The sequence below is a fragment of the Natrix helvetica genome (genome assembly GCF_964273705.1).
Source record: "Natrix helvetica genome assembly, chromosome: 1".
NCBI lineage: Eukaryota > Metazoa > Chordata > Lepidosauria > Squamata > Natricidae > Natrix > Natrix helvetica.
This window is the reverse complement of record NC_138548.1, coordinates 72,342,954-72,360,241: the sequence shown is the minus strand read 5'-3', so window position 1 is coordinate 72,360,241 and position 17,288 is coordinate 72,342,954. Positions and strand designations below refer to the sequence as shown.

General features: G+C 40.0%; 1 protein-coding gene across 1 annotated transcript in view; it reads left to right on the top strand.

Annotated features, from left to right (window-relative positions):
* Positions 1-17,288, top strand: part of LOC309387007 (cytosolic phospholipase A2 epsilon-like) — a gene marked incomplete at its 5' end in the record, with an annotated part of 51,724 nt that overhangs the window by 10,708 nt on the left and 23,728 nt on the right. The window contains 4 exons of the mRNA XM_081943059.1: positions 5,009-5,166; positions 5,797-5,883; positions 7,315-7,352; positions 7,867-8,002. Of these exons, the coding sequence (XP_081799185.1) occupies positions 5,009-5,166; positions 5,797-5,883; positions 7,315-7,352; positions 7,867-8,002 (419 nt within the window). The remainder of the gene's footprint in view (positions 1-5,008; positions 5,167-5,796; positions 5,884-7,314; positions 7,353-7,866; positions 8,003-17,288) is intronic.

The window sequence follows — 17,288 nt, the reverse complement described above, 5'->3', positions numbered from 1 at the left end:
CTGTGCATCCAGGAATACAAGTGCCACTTGTTTCTCTGTATGCACCTCATAGTACTCCAAGATATTAGCAATTATTCTGGTATTATTTCTAATTTGTCTTGTTGGGAGAAATCCATTTTGATCTGGGTGTATGTAATCATTTAGTAATCTTTTTAGTCTCTCCGCTATTATTGTTGCAAATATTTTGTAGTCCACATTCAGCAACGAGATTGGCCTGTAATTTTGAATTTGGTTGTGGTCTGTACCTTCTTTATATATTAACGTAATGTATGCTTCCCTCCATGTGTTTGGTATTTTTGCTTTCGTCAATGTTTCGTTGTACATCTCCAACATTAGGGGTTCTATTGATTCATTCAGATCGTTTATCGTTTTGTACCATTCTGCTGGGAATCCATCTGGACCTGGTGTTTTATTATTTTTCTGTTTTTGAATTGCCTGTTTCAGTTCAATATTTGTTATTTGTTTCGTTAGCATTTCTTTCATCTCTTCCGGTATTACTGGGGGTTCTTCTTTGTTCAAATATTCTTGTATTTGTTTGTCATCTACTTGTTCCCCCTTGTATAACTTCTCGAAATATTTATGTACAATCTTTTTTTTCCCTTCCATTGTGTGTTGTAATTCACCCGTTTCCTCTTGGAGTTGATATATTAGTCTTTTTTCTCTTTCTTTTCTCAATCTATAAGATAACCACCTTCCTGGTTTATTTGCTTGTTCAAAAAAATTTTGTTTCGTTAGTTTTAAGTGTTTTACTATTTCTTCCTGGACTAGTATGTTTAATTTGTGTTTCGCTAGCATCCAATCTTTTCTAATTTTGTCACTTTGTGGTTTGTTTTGGAGTTCTTTTTCTAGGTTCTCAATTTCCTTCTCTAATGCTTTCTGTTGTGCCCATTTTTCTTTATTTCTTTTTGCTGCATAAGCTATAATGATTCCTCGTATGTAGGCTTTCATGGTATCCCACAGATTTTGTATTGATGTCTGTTCTTTTGTGTTTTCTTTGAGAAATAGTCCCAACTCACTCTTACACTTTTGGATAAATTCTTTTTCTTTTAATATTTGCAGGTTTAATGTCCATCTTCGTCTAGTTTTTTTTTCCCCTTTCCAGATTATTTTAATGGGGTTATGGTCTGCCCAGGTGTTTGGTAGTATTTCAATTTTATATATTTCTGCCCCGATTTCCTTATTCATCCATGCCATGTCGATCCGTGACCAAGATTGGTGTGGATTTGAGTAAAAGGTAAATTGTTTTTTATTTGGTTCCATTTTTCTCCAGATGTCTATTAGATTTAGCTCTTCCATCATCTCCATACATGTTGTTGGTAATACTTTTTTTTTGTTTTTGGTTTTTTTGTCACTTACATAGTCTATTTTGCTATCTACTATGGCATTATAGTCTCCTATTATACAGATGTTTTCCCCTCCAATTTCTCTGATTTTTTCATATAGTTTTTAATAGAAATTTTTCTGGTCTTCGTTTGGGGCATAAATTGCTACCAGCAATATTGGTTTTTGGTTTATCCATATCTCTAAAATTAATATTCTTCCCCTTGGATCTGCATAGATTAAGCTTGTCTTTATTCTCTCTTTAACATAAATTGCTAATCCTTTTCTTTTTTCTTCTGCCGATGCTGTATATAATTTCCCCAATTTCGGACATTCTAAGTATTTTATGTCTTGTTGTTTGATATGTGTTTCCTGTAGACATATTATGTCTGCTTTTTGTTTTATTAATTTTGCCCAGATGTGTTTTCTTTTTGTTAGTGAATTTAAACCATTGACATTTACAGATAGTAGTTGGATTTCTTCCTCCATTTTCCTAGATCTCTACTTGTCCTTATTTTTATTTGTCTCTAGTTTCTTTTTGACTTCTTGTTTTTGGTCTTACTTCTTCTTCTTTCTGTTGTTCTTCCTCTTCCCTGCTACGTCCTCCCTGTCTTCCCTCCCTTGCCTTTTGTTGTCTTTCTTCCCTTCTTCTATATTCTATTTCCTCTTCTGTGTTTTGTTTCTCTTCTGGATACATTAATTGCTCGTATAATTCCTGTGCTTTTTCAAGGTTATCAATTTTAATTCTCTTCTCCTGCCATGTTACTAACATCCCTTCTGGTATTAACCATCTAAATAGTATCTCCCTCTTAATTAATTGCGTGGCCAAAAATTGGTAGTCTCTTCTCTGTTCCCTCACTCTTCGTGGGATTTGTTTTAATATTAGTATCTCCTTCCCCTCGTACATCATCGGTTCTTCTCTTGTTATTTTATATAGTATGTCTCTTACTTTTTTCCTCGCGAACCTGATGTGCACTTCTCTGGGTAGTCGATGTTTCTTCGCATAATTGGTGGTAACTCTATAAATGTCGTCGAGTTCATTTATGATCTCTTGCTTGTCTGTGTTTAAAGTTTTTGCAATTAAGCCAGACATTATCGTAGTTAGGTCTTCACCTTTTACCTCTGTCACATTCTGAAAGCGGAGGTAGAAAGCTGCACGGTCCATCTCCATGTGAATAAGTGATTCCTCTAGATTTTTATTTGATGCTTTCATTTGTTGTTCAACCTGGTTTATTTTTGTTTCTGTCTGTTCTGTTCTTTTTTCTACTTCTTTTATTAATTGTTCATTCTTTCCCAGAGCTTGTTGTATAGTTTCCATTTTATCATCTAATTTCTGTATATCTTTCTTGACTTCATTTTTCATTTCACACATCTCTGCTTTCATTTCATTCATATCTATTTTCATTTCATTCATATCTTTTTTCATTTCATCATGGTTTTTTGTTGCTGTTTCTTGGAATTTTAGCATAGTTTCTTGAATGGTTTGCAGCACTGTCTGTATATTTTCAGTATTCGACCCCACCTTTGTTTTTTCTGTTTCATTCATTTCTTCTGTTGGCCCTTTGGATGTTGGGGGGGGGCGGCGAACCCCTTGTTGTTGGGTTTATTGCAGGGTTGATGTTCATCTTTTTTCCACTTCTAAGTGCTGTTGATGTTATATCTGCCATTTCTCTTATAGTTTTATCTTGTTCTGAAAGTATCTTGTATATATTGTCCCAAACTGGCATTCAATCTTTCCCCCCACCTTCTTTTTTTTTTTGTCTTAGTATATTCGCATTAATCTTAGTATACTATATAAATTTTAAGTAATACAGTATAATAATAATAATTATTATTATTATACAATAATATCTAGAGGTGTTGGGAGAAGGGGTTATATAGGCAGGGAGGGAGGACTGGGGAGAGTCTCAATATTTGTTCATTTTAACATTTACAGTGCTATATTTAAGTACTTAAATGCTTAGATTGTTTCTTAATAATGTCAAATTTAAACTTATTTAAATGGTTGTGGCATATATAGCTAGTAATTGCCACCAGGATTCACGCTTACTTATTTATGGTTATAGCAATGTAGCAATAAATATATATATAAATAACGCTATTTGTCTTAAATATTGATTAATTTAAATAATTGATTATAAAGATTATAACAATTGTATAAAGTTAATATAGACAGTTCATTCACCACTTTTTCCTCTGTGTTTCTTTAAGTTTAGAGCTTCTTTAGATTCTTTTAAGTTCTTTTCAAGTCCTTTCTTTTAACTTTGCTCAGATACTCCGGCACTTCTAAGTTGTTACAATGTTGCGATTTCGTCGGCTTTCTCTTCCGCCTTGATACTTTGTTGCTCTATAATTAATGGCTGTCTGCTGCTGTTCCCCGGTCTAGCACGATCTTTCAAAGTCTCCTTCTGTCTCCTTTCTCCTGCTACCCGAGTCCGCAGTAGCCTCAGCCAGATCGTATTTTTTTTCCCCTCGTTTCTGTTCGGGCTCCTTTTAAACTTTAAAGTGTCGCTCTCACCTCTTTCAATGGCCTTTTTGATGGGGTTTTCACGCCAGATCTCTGGAGTCTCCCTGTTTGCCCGTTCTCCTCTATAGTTTAGGTACGTCTTTTCCCAGCCTGTAACTCTCCGCTGTGTTCACTTGTATCAGGCATTGCAACAATGTAGCAAAAGTTGATTCAATTCTCTTCCTTCCTTCTTCTATTTGGTGGTTTGCCGAGGCTTCAGGTCCACCATTCAGTGCAGCAAGCGGCGAACGTTTACACGCTGGGTTAAAAAGGGTGTCCCCAGTCGTAACGGGCGATCGCCTTCCGCCTCGTTCGTTCTGGGGTATCCCTACTTCTCCACTTCACCCTACAGGCTCAGCGTATCCCCCTGGGGGATCCTCCAGGCGTGTATATCGGGGTTCGAAGAGCAGAGCCCTGCTTTCTTCCCCCCACTCGCCTCCACGTTACCACCGGAAGTCCCTGGAGTTTTTTTTTCTAAAGGGTTAGCGGTGCAAGGGTCTTGTAACTTGACAGCTTTAAGACTTGCGTGCTTCAAATGCCAGTGTTTCTGAGCCAACATTTTGGTTGCTAAGCAAGAGTGTTGTTAAGTGAGTTTCATGACATTTTACAAGTTGGCCATGCCCACCCAGTCACATGGTCAGCAAGCCACTCCCACAAAGCAGGCCACACCTACAGAAGAGGTTCTAAAAATTTTTGAAACCCACCACTGCTGAGATTCATCAGTGTTCATTCAATTAATTTGTTGTGGTTTCTGACAGTATAGATATCCATATGCACATACAGTATCTGTACAAGTGGGCCTCATTATACACTTTGGGTGGATGGTAAATTTCCAGCTTCAGCTTGAGTTGGCAGTTTATATTAGACAGATGGGGAAATTTGCATTTTAGAGATTCTTTCTTTTTTCCTTCCTTCCTTCCTTCCTTCCTTCCTTCCTTCCTTCCATTTTAAATTAAGGATGATATTCCATTTAATGTGGCCTAATCTTACCCATCACATGATTGTCTTAAATTAGTCATTTTATCAGCAAATACTGATCCATTCAGTGGCCTCTTCTGACTGGATTGCTGTAATGCATTCCAGATGGATTCTTCCATTGCAGACTGACTTCGTTTTTTTTAAAGTGGCATTAAAAACATATGCAATTGCTTTTGTGAACACTCTTTTCCTTTTCTTTTATAGAAAAAAGACTATATCTTATTGCAAAAGGATCTCATGAAGAACATAAGGAATTTAGTTTGGGTTTTGACTTCTGTATGGAAACTACATTTCACTATATTAAATATATACATCCAACATTGGATATTAGATTACCAGAGGAGGATCTAGATTATTTATTTGTGAGTTTATTATCGAACATCATTTTCTCATTAAAGGCTCTGTTTGTTGTTCTTATTGTATCAGTTTTGTATATATTTATATTGAAGAATGGCACAACTTGCATATTGATAGAAGAAAATAGTTATTGTCTAGGGCAGGGGTGCCCAAACTTGGGAACTTTAAGACTTGTGGACTTCAACTCCCAGAATTCCCCAGCCAGCATGGCTGGCTGGGGAATTCTGGGAGTTGAAGTCCACAAGTCTTAAAGTTCCCAAGTTTGGGCACCCCTGCCCTAGGGTTTAACTGTGGGGGCCCTTTAGACTCTCTGAGCTTGGTTGTTTTCTTGCAGACATTTCATTACACAGCTAAGCAACATCATCAGTGCTAGAAGGCAGTGGGGATTTATTCTCAGTTTATATTCTTGTGGCTTGTCCTGTAAGTGGTATGTCCATGGTCTTGGTGGTTCTATTATTAGATTGTTGTTTACTGTTTGTTTGTTTGAGTTGGTAATTCCTTGACTAGCTACAGTGCTTGATTGTTGGTCTAATATTAATCTCGGTGTTAATCTCTGCTTATCTGGGTATTGATTGCATATACATATTATGCAAATTTCTACTCTTTTGGGTACAGAAGTGTAATTATCTTTCCAGGAGCCATGTTCTTATAATAAAGAAGAAAAATCTGTAAAAGTGGAAGTAAATTCAATTCCTCAGAACAAGAAAATAGTATTAGCTGAGGTAAGAGTAGAATTTTGCTGAATATTGCTTTAAACTGCTTCCATGTTTTAAATTGACTTCTCCCACAATCTGGGCTGGGAGGGAAGGGGAAGGTAATTTATCTCTGCCATAGCACATGTTCTAACTGAACTATGGTTATGATGGTATTATCTGCATGAAAAAAAAATCTCAAATGTGTGTGAAAATAATCTGGAATAGGAGATCTGCACCAATTCCTATCAATTGTTTTTTTTAATATGTTTTTGCAATATAAAAGTTCTAAAAAGAACAATGTAGGTATGCATTTTCAACCAAAGATTTTTGATATGCTCAATAAATTGCATGCTGGGAATCATGTAATAATATATTAGTTAAGTAAAGCAACAGAATGTGGAACCAAAGAATTTAATTAGAAAATTTTGTTACTTTGGGGAATAGACTGTGTTTCTATTCATGCAGAAGAAAGGGGTAATATTTTGCTTTTTTGGCTGCAGTCCTCTGTCCTTTTCTGTTTCTTCTGTTGAATCCTATGGACCTCAGACCTAGCAGTGGAAAGATCAACATACCATCTCAATATAATCAATTGCATTTTGAACTTGAATTCAAGGTTCTTTGCATCAAACAAATTTTACTGATTTATCTCAGAAAACAACTCTCAAGTTAGAAACATCATTGTAGTAATGATCAAGTATGATAAAAATAGTAGACAGGAATTGCTATCACCAACCTATGCTTCAAATGTAAAATTAAACTTAAACACTCTTCAACTGAAAATTCTTCAAGATTTTGAGAAAAGGAGCTGTACTAGCATGTTGTAATATGCAGATGGATGTAAATACAATTCATTCTTTCATTAAAAACTGTATAGTTGTTTGACTGTGTGTTTGTGTCTGTGTTTGTGTCTATATATCTTCATGTCCTTCTGGATGCCTAGTGACTGCCTGGGCAAATCTGTGTACTTTTCTTGGCATAGTTTCTTAGAGGTTGTTTGCCATTGTGTCCTTCCAAGGATAATGCAGAGTGATTATCCCAAGGTCACCCAGCTGGCTTTATGCCTAGCACTGGACTAGAAGTCACAGTCTCCTGGTTTCTAGCTTGGACTAATGCCTTACTCACTACATCAAACTTCTTCTCAGTTGGCTACAAATTTTATTTGGTTGACTGTTTATATCCTGCTGCAAACTATGTTGACTAATTACTTAAAATATCCATGAAATATTCACGTTTTCAAAAATGAGCTCTTAAAGCATAAGCATAACTACTTGTTATCATATGTCCCATTAAAATAATATGGACTATCCAGTAACCAGTTCATGGGTTCTGAACTTCTGGCCCAGCAGGTGAAATGTTTATATTCACTTTTTTATGTGTGTGCCAGAAATTATAGATGATTCCTGGAATGAAAGATGTTAATAATGTAAAGAAACCTATATTTGTATTCTGAATTTTCAGAATAAGAAATTTGCTTTGCATGTGAAGACAGAAGACTGGTAAGACATCCATCCTAACTTGGATGGTAATGGCTACAATCTTAACTATTCTGACTATTTCTGTTTTAATCTGTTTTATTTTCCCAACTTTTGTTTGGGAACATGTTCCTAAAGGAATTAGTAGTGTTTATATTATTTAAGGCCAAATATTTTTCATTTCTGTTGTAATTACATGTATATGTAATATATACGTAGTAATGTGGCATGAATTCTAATGTCACTTTTAATAGCAGAATAGATGATGGCATTCTGTTTTGTACACATGAAAATCAAAATAAATACTATGGAAAAACATTGTATAAATATTGTCATTTGCCATTTAAAAACAAATTACTTTATAAATTGTTCTTTTCGTGTTACATTTATTATGTAGTCACTATAGGTTTATTGGGGGGAAAACAAGCTATCACTCAAGATTTCCTTGATCATTAGCATTTTCAAGTAATGAAGAAGATTCCAAAGATGAAAATGGAACAGGTATGCTGACATGTATTTCCTTGTGTGTTTAATTCAGTAAGACCAATCTTGACCTCCGCTTGGGATATGACCTTTGTTCACAAGAGCAAGATTTTTTACACAAAAGAAAGAGCATTGTCACGGGTGCCTTGAAGAAGGTTCTCAAACTAGAAAATGACCTGCAGGACCATGAGGTGTGTATAATTCAAAATGTCAGTTATTAACTGAAGGATTCCAATTGACAACATATAGACATTAAGATGTGGATTAATCTAATCATTTGTCATCTTGTGGGTTTCCATTTCTTCAGCTGCTCATGCCATAATAAGAATTACCACTCACCAAATATCCAAAAGGAAATTAGAAACAATATTCCTTAATTTCAGAATGTGAAACATTTGGTTAACTATTAGGAAATGGTCAACCAAATGAATTCAATGAAAGAATTAGTTGGTGGAAATGGTGGATTCCCTCTCATTAGATGCTTAACTGAATATTACACAGACATTTGTGGGGAAAACAGTAATCTGGGTTTCTGCATTGTATAAGAGGTCAAACCCAATGGCAGAAGTGGCTCCCTTGAATTCTATGATGTTAGAAATGAAGGTAGCCAATTCTAGCTTTTGTCATCGTGTTGGATTAATCAAAACAGGTTCATTTTAAAAGCTTGTTGTGATTAATTTATTAAGCAAAGCACAATGAATCTTGCCCGCCATTAATTTAAGTAAATTAACATTGTGCCTTATAAAGAAAACATTGTAAAAAAACTAAAGTTAAGATTGACAATAGTTTAAGGTTTGAGAAGTGACTTTAAAATTAGCTTAACTGAATGGGAAGTAAAAGCTCCCCATTTCTTCTTCTGCCTCTTTCAGTCTGTCTTAATTCTAACTTTAAATCTGATATCTCTAACAATTATATTATAATTATAATTGCAATAATGCCATATCAGGTATTTAAACCAAGTATCCTAGTTGAGGTTAACACTTAACCACAGACATAATATTTCAGCTACGCTATTACAGACATGAGGTCCTAATGACCACTCATACAATTTTCTTAATCTATGAAAATCATAGATGGGATATCTTGTTAAATTTACTTTGTATAGTTGCAATGTTCGTGTATTGATCAAATTAGCAACTTTTATAAATTTTATTAACAAACGGTCCATTTCAAAAAATAAGGGTGTTCCGAATATTTTGGAAAACCGTTGTAGTCACTATGACCTCAGTTCTGTGATTAAGGGTTAAAGGGCTGCAGTTCCTGTGAGTGGGGATCCAATCTGTACAAGGACTAACGAAGCAGGCTTTATAACTAATAGAAAAAGAAGATTTATTTACAGCAAATATATAATATGGATAGGCGAAGATTACCATCTAGCCTGCTACTCCTACTAGGGAGTGAGTCAAAGGAGCATCTGTTCTATATGCATCTGAGAAGGAAGACAGAAGGAAGTGACCACAAATAACATTCTTATACACAAGCAGAAGGCACAGAGTGATTAACTCTGTGCATATCTTACTGCCATCTTGTGCCCTGGAAATAATCAAGTGCTGAAAAGTCAGTACTATTGAAGTTACACTGTACTTAGATACCAATAGAAGATAATATATGTATTAAGGGTTGAACTGTGGCATCCTTAGAACTCTCTACACTTGCTACTTTTCTTGAAGATGTTTCATTACCCAGGTAAGAAGCATTTGTAGATTGGTGGGGGTGTTATTTCCATTTTGGTAGTTCCTTGATTAGGCTGTTGTTCACTGCTTGATTGTTTAATCTAGAGTTAATCGTACTAATCCCTTCTTATGTTAGTGAGGGGTGTTCCAGTCTTTTTGTTTCCTTTATAGCTTTTTTATAGTTTCTTTTTTAGTGATGTGTAAATGTTGTTTATTTCTATATGCCTGTTGATGAGTGCCAAGCTGCCTGGAATTCACTAGCTTTTCCTGAATTTAGATTGGTCTAGGATGCTCACAATTTCCTTGTTGAATCTATGATTAAGTCTGTCCATGTGTTGGGAAATTACCGAATTTTCATCATGTCTTCTCACTACTAGATGATGCTCAGTTTCTTGGTTTACCTAAGATGTTTTGGAGGGCTTTAATTAATTTGTGTGTTACTGGTGATGCCTTGTGGTTGTAATAGTCTGTTGATTGTTTCTGAGATTTTTTTTTTAAAATATGTTGCAGTGTTATCCTTTTCATAGCTTTGATTGGTTGTACTGTAGTCAATTGAGTGTCAGATAACATTTTGATGAAGCAGTATGACATCCATTTTATTGGAAGATGTTAAAGAGGCAGTCTGTCTCCTTTTTCTGGTGTTGCAATGCATTTGTGCTCATCTGAATAATGTCCTTACACAGCTCCTCTTGTGGGAGATTGAGTTGGTAGTTATTTTGGTAGTGGACCATTTTGTTAGTGTGGGTGATTTTTCCAATAGACTTGTTCTAATTTGCCATCATTACCTCTGATGATGAGGATGTTCAGGAAGGGCAGAACGGTGTTGTTTTCTTCTTCTCTGGTGAATTTTATTCCTTTGAAGATGTCGATTGCTTCGTGTGTCTTCGGTAGTTGTTCCTTTGTTACTATGAGATGACACCCATTTACTGGATCCATAGTTTTGTTTGTGGGTGGGTTGGTGTGCTTTGGTTTCTAGATGCTGCATTACAGTTTCTGCTATGACTCATGAGAGTAATTTGATAAATAGTTGATAAACTAATTGTTTAAGGAAACTCCCCTGTAGAACCCAAAGAGACTAAAAATGATGGGTGCCAAAAGTTTAACTCCATACTTAACATAAATTTTTCATTGATATTTTATAGAGACCAGTTTTAGTCTATGTGGAAAGATCCATTTTTAATAACGAGGATTGAATTTAATGCTAGTTAAATTCATACTTAAGGGCATATGTATTTGGTTTCAAGGATATTTTTGTTTGGATATGTTGGTTATGCTGAATTGTGTTGTTATGTTATTTATGCTACATCAATATGCTGAACCTGCTTCTTCTTTCTTAAGATGAGATACAACTTTTACATATTAAATTGTAAATTACTGACACTCTTTAGCACCTCTGAATAGTTCACATTCCTAACATATTTAGGATAAACAAATATTTATACTAAATAAATTAATCAGCCAGGTAATTCTACAAACTTTTTAGTAGCTGGAATTTTAATAGCTTCATTTTGGTTGTACTGTGGTCAAACACATGTCTACATAATAGTTTTGATTTGTCCTACTATTGTACAGTAGCTCCTCTGCTTTTGATATATTAATAATGCAAACATTTCTGATGTGCAAATAAAATTCAGTAGGACACCTTACCATAATATATGTCATGAGTTAATAACATGTTCCCTTTTCACATATCTTTATACCCAGTAGTTAAAAGAATAAAATTACACTTTACTACAGCTGCCAAGAGGCATCCTAAAATGGCAGAATATAAATGCAATATATAAATAAAGAAATAAATTTTGGGCATTATATTACTATAGTATAGTGTACATGATATAATGTAATATAAATTATATATAATGTAAATAATTTTATTCTTTATAAAGATATAATAAACATATAATGATATATATTTACTCCACAAACTATAAATTACATTATACTATAGCTGTAGTGGCGAACCTATGGCACACATGCCACAGGTGGCATACAGAGCCATTTCTGAGTGCACGCCCTGTCAGCTGATTTTTGGGCTTGATTTTCGGCTGTTTTTCACTTTCCGGAAGTTTAGGGAAGCCCCCTGAAGCCTCCGGAGGGAGAAAAATGGTCCAACGGGCAACCTGGAAGTCCGTTCCTGAACTTCTGTGTTTGCGTGTTGGGCCTTTTTCACCCTCCCCAGGCTCCTCAAAAGCCTCTGTAGCCTGAGGAGGGCAAAAAAAATGAACCTACCAGACCCACTGGAAGTTGGAAAATGGGCCGTTTCCAGCCTCCTGAGAGTCTCCGGGGGGGGTGCGTTTGTGCCCTCTCCAAACTTCAAGAAAACCATGCACATGGCAGCAGGAGGGGATCATGCGTGCATGCACAGGGGGCATGGTGCAGGGGGGCATTAAATAATGGGGGTGGGTATGCAGGTGCGCGTGCTAGCATTCGTGCAGGTGCTTTTGGCACCTGAGGCGAAAAAGGTTTGCCAACACTGTACTATAGTATTACCATATTTTTCAGAGTATAAGACACACTGGAGTATAAGACACACCCAGGTTTTGAAGAGGCATTTTAAAAAAAAAAAAAGTAGGTAGGTAGATAGTGGGATAGAGAGGGAGAGAAAGAGAGAGAGAGAGAATAGAGATAGAGAAATACAGTAGGTAGGTAGGGAGAGGGAGAGAGAGAGATAGAGTAGGTAGGTAGGTTGGTAGGTAGAGGGAGAGAGAGAGAAAAATAGAGAGAAATACAGTAGATAGGTGGGAGGGAGAGAGACAGTAGGTAGGTATATAGGTAGATAGAGTAGGTAGATGTTTCCAGGTGTATTTATCCATGTGCTGGAGAAGGAAATAGCTGACAACCTGTAACACCTAAAACTTTGTTTCTGCTGGGACAGCACTTGATCAATGTAATTCTCATCAGCCGTGGCAAGGGGGGCGTTCCACCAGGTTCGCCTGGTGCGCCAATTGCGCCCCCTTCTGGATCGGGATGCCCTACGCACAGTCACTCATGCGCTGGTGACGTCTCGCCTAGACTACTGTAACGCTCTCTACATGGGGCTTCCCTTGGGACGCGCCCGGAGACTGCAGCTAGTCCAGAACGCGGCCGCGCGGGTTGTCATGGGGAGCTCTAGATACTCCCATGTAACACCTCTCCTGCGCGAGCTGCACTGGCTACCTGTAGTTTTTCGGGTGCATTTCAAGGTCCTGATTACCATCTTTAAAGCGCTCCATGGCACAGGACCTAGTTACTTGCGGGATCGCATCCTCCCACATACATCCCTGCGGCCAATCCGCTCTCACAGGGAGGGGCTTCTCCAGGTGCCGTCCACTAGGCAATGCCAGCGGGCGACGCCAAGGAGTAGGGCCTTCTCTGTGATAGGCCCAACCCTCTGGAATGACCTCCCCCCCGATATCAGAACCACCACAGACTTCCGCTCCTTCCGACAAAAATTGAAGACTCACCTGTTTCGATTAGCTGGCCTGGCATAATTATAATTGTGACAACTGTTACCTCCTGGAAACATATTCTTACCTGGTTATTTATAGGGTACGGTTTTAAATTTAACTGATTTTAGGGTTTTTAGAACCAGATTTATATTCTTCCGTACAGTTATTTTTAAATTTTTAACCTCCTCCTTATGTGTATTTATATCTGTATTTATATTTGTATTTGATACTTATTGTTTGTTGTGTGGACTGTACACCGCCCCGAGTCCTTTTTGGGAGAGGGGGCGGTCTAGAAATTCGAAGAAAATAAATAAATAAATAAATAATCAAGCACTCTAACCAAACAGCTTTCCGAAAGGGGGAAAAAAAGTTTTTGCACTCTGCAAACCTCCCCAAAATAGCAAATCACGAAAACGGGCCCGTTTTTTTTAAAAGGCATAAATAGCCTTGGAGGGGGGCTTGTAGAGTGCTTCGGGGGGGAATGAGCAAAAAAAATGGCCCATTTTTCATGAAAACGGGCCGTTTTTTGTCAAAAGAATTGCATGCATAGCCTTATGGAAGCTTATAGAGTGCTGCTGGGGGCTGGGGGGTGGCCTGTTTTTTGCTCATTTCTGCACTCCCCAGCCCGCAGGAGCTGTCTGAAAGCCTCCGTAAGGCTATGCATGGCCATTTTGGTGAAGGGGCGGGGCTTCAGGAGGCAAAAATGCTGTATTCGGTGTATAAGACACACCCAGATTTTCAGCCTCTTTTTAGAGGAAAAAAGTGGTCCTTATACTCTGAAAAATACGGTATATAGTATAATAACAAAAGTGGTGGCTCAGTGGCTAAGACGCTAAGATACTTGTTGATCAGAAAGGTCAGCAGTTCGGCAGTTCGAATCCCTAGTGCCACATAATGGGGTGAGTTCCCGTTATTTGTCCCAGCTTCTGCCAACCTAGCAGTTCAAAAGCATGTAAAAAGACAAGTAGAAAAATAGGAACCACCTTTGGTGGGAAGGTAACAGCATTCCATGTGCCTTTGGTGTTTAGTGATATTGTTCACAAGACCACAGAGATCTCTTTGGACAGCGCTGGCTCTTTGGCTTTGAAATGGAAATAAGTACCACCCCCTAGAGCCATGATGGCGAACCTATGGTAAGCGTGCCAGAAGTGGCACGCAGAGCCATTTCTCCTGGCATGCGGAGCCATCACCAGTTCCTCTTCCGGGTTCAGGCGCAGCAGCCAGCTGGTCTTGACATGCATTGGTGTGCCAGAAAGCAGAAGTGGAGCCGACGGTGCGGATGCTCACGCTAGGAAAATTATCTTTTTGTTTCCAGGGTGCACATGCGTGTCGGCCATTTGGTGTTCTGGTTCCTGGCACACATGCACACCAAAAACCAGTAACAGGAAGAGCAACAGCCGCGCGTGCCAAAAGACACAGAGAGGGGTTCCTGGCCATCGCTTCTTAGTAGAGCTGTGGTCGGGGCTTCCCTCCCTCACCGACCTGAGTGGGCTTCTTGCATAGAAGCAACCGGGCAACCACCGGCTGGAAGCAGCAGTGCAACAGTCACTGTTACCAGGGGCGAAGGGGTGGCGGTGGCAAGAACGGGTGACCGCCGCCTCTTTGTCTCTTCCCCAACAGCGGCTGTTGCGCTTCCACTTCCAGCCGGGATGCTGGCGGAGGAGCTGCTGGCGGGGAGGCGAGCTACTCGCATAAAGACGCCGCCGAGGGTCTGGCAGAATATATCCCGGCTGGAAGCGGCAGCGCTCTGGACCGCGGATCCTCATCAGAGCTGCAGGCTGGAGCTCTGAAGAAGTCTGCTCAGGTGGGGGGGGGAGGGACGCCTGGGACCGCCCGTCCTTGCCATCGCTACTCCTTTGCTGTTGCGCTGCTTCTTCCAGCCGGGATATATTCTGCCAGACCCTCGGTGGTGTCTTTATGCGGGTAACTCACCTCTCCGCCAGCATCCTGGCTGGGAGCAGAAGCGCAACAGCCGCTGTTGGGGAGAGGATGAAGGGGCGGTGGTCGCCTGTTCTCTCCACCACCACCCCTTCGCCCCTGGTAATGGTGACTGTTGTGCTGCTGCTTCCACCTGGGACACTGGATGAGCTGCTGGCAGGGAGGCGAGCTACCCGCATAAAGACGCCATCGAGGGTCTGGCAGAATATATCCTGGCTGGAAGCAGCAGCGCTCCGGACCGCGGATCCTCATCAGAGCTGCAGGCTGGAGCTCTGAAGAAGTCTGCTCAGGCGGGTGGGGGGAGGGAGGGATGCCTGGGACCGCCCGTCCTTGCCATCTCTACTCCTTTGCTGTTGCGCTGTTTCTTCCAGCCAGGATATATGCTGCCAGACCCGCAGTGGTGTCTTTATGCGGGTAGCTCACCTCTCTGCCAGAAGCTCCTCCGCCAGCATCCCGGCTGGAAGCAGAAGCACAACAGCCGCTGTTGGGGAGAGGATGAAGGGGCGGTGGTCGCCCGTTCTCTCCACCACCACCCCTTCGCCCCTGGTAACAACAACTGTTGCGCTGCTGCTTCCAGCCGGGACGCTGGATGAGCTGCTGGCAGGGACGCGAGCTACTCGCATAAAGATGCCGCCAAGGGTCTGGCAGAATATATCCCGGCTGGAAGTAGCAGTGCTCCAGACTGCAGATCTTCATTAGAGCCACGGGCTAGAGCCATGCAAGCAGCCCGCTCGTGTGGGGAGGGAGGGAAACCCTTGCCCATGCTTGCCACCGCCGCCCCCTCACCCCCAGAGGCTGTCACAGTGCTGCTTCTGGCTGGGATGCTGGAGCAGCCAGAAGAAGGAGAAGCTGCCGTGTGGGAGGTGGGTGGGGCAGACACCGATTGCAAATGCTTCTCCCCCAGTGCAATCCGAGAGACAGCAAAGAGCCTCGGGAGGGTGGGGGAGGCTGTTTTCACCCTCCTCAAGCTCCTTGAAAGCTTCTCGAGCCTGGGGAGGGTGAAAAACGGGTCTATCATGTGCCAAAAGGGAGGGGTCATACACATGCACAGGGCGTGTTTGTGTGCATGCGCAACGTGGGGGTTGCGCGCATAGCATTATGGGTATGGCACGCCTGCGTACGACCCCCTTGCGCTCCCCCTGCTTTTGGCACGGGAACCCAAAAAGGTTCGCCATCGCTGCCCTAGAGTCAGGAACAACTAGCACATATGTGAAATCTTTTTATACTATAATATAGAATTAATTTTACTATAGTAGTATGGAATAGAGTAGTATAGAATAGTATGCCTATGAATATGTCACAAATACTATAGATGGGACATTGCAGAAGAGATTTTTTTTTAATATAATAAAATAAATGGACCACAAAAAACATAGAAGTTGTCTGTCAAGGTTTTGGGGGAAGGAGAGAGAGTGGGGGGGGAGAGGGAGGGAGGGAGGGAGGGAGGGAGAGAGAGAGAGAGAGAGAGAGAGAGAGAGAGAGAGAGAGAGAGAGAGAGAGAGAGAGAGAGAGAGAGAGAGATGGGGTGAATTGGGAAGACTATGACATTGCTTATGCAGCTGATATTTCAATAAACCAGTAAAGGAATGCTCCAGAAATACATGTGATATCTAGATCCAATAAGTTATTATGAAATTGCTGTCTGTTATCATATCAGGAAGAATCTGAATTTAAGACAGCTGACTCCATAAATATATATGTCTGTATGTACACGTATGTCTGTCAATGTATACATATCTATTTATATATGTTACGGTGAAAGACCGAATATTTCATTACATTGTTTTACATTCGGACCTTCACCGGTGAATGTCGACATTCACATAGTCGCTTGGTGTATGTCTGAAAATACCCTTATCCTCTTGACACCCTTACCCTAATCCCCTTACCCTAATACCTCGGCTCCTCGCTTCCTTTTAAGCGTCTTCTATTCGCGGAGATTTTTTTTAAAAAAACCTGCGATCCTTAAGAAGACGCTTAAAAGGAAGCGAGGAGCCGAGGTATTAGGGTAAGGGGATTAGGGTAAGGGTGTCGAGAGGATAAGGGTAATCCTCTCGACACCCTTATCCTAATCCCCTTACTCTAATACCTCGGCTCCTCGCTTCCTTTTAAGCGTCTTCTATTCGCGGAGATTTTTTAAAAAAAAACCTGCGATCCTTACGAAGACGCTTAAAAGGAAGCGAGGAGCCGAGGTATTAGAGTAAGGGGATTAGGGTAAGGGTGTCGAGAGGATAAGGGTATTTTCGGACATACACCAAGCGACTATGTGAATGTCGACATTCACCGGTGAAGGTCCGAATGTAAAACAATGTAATGAAATATTCGGTCTTTCACCGGTGAATGTCGACATTCACCAGATTTCGGTCTTTCACCGTAACATATACATATTGTGGGAAGTATCTATAATTTATATAAATTGTATTAGAAATGTTGTATAA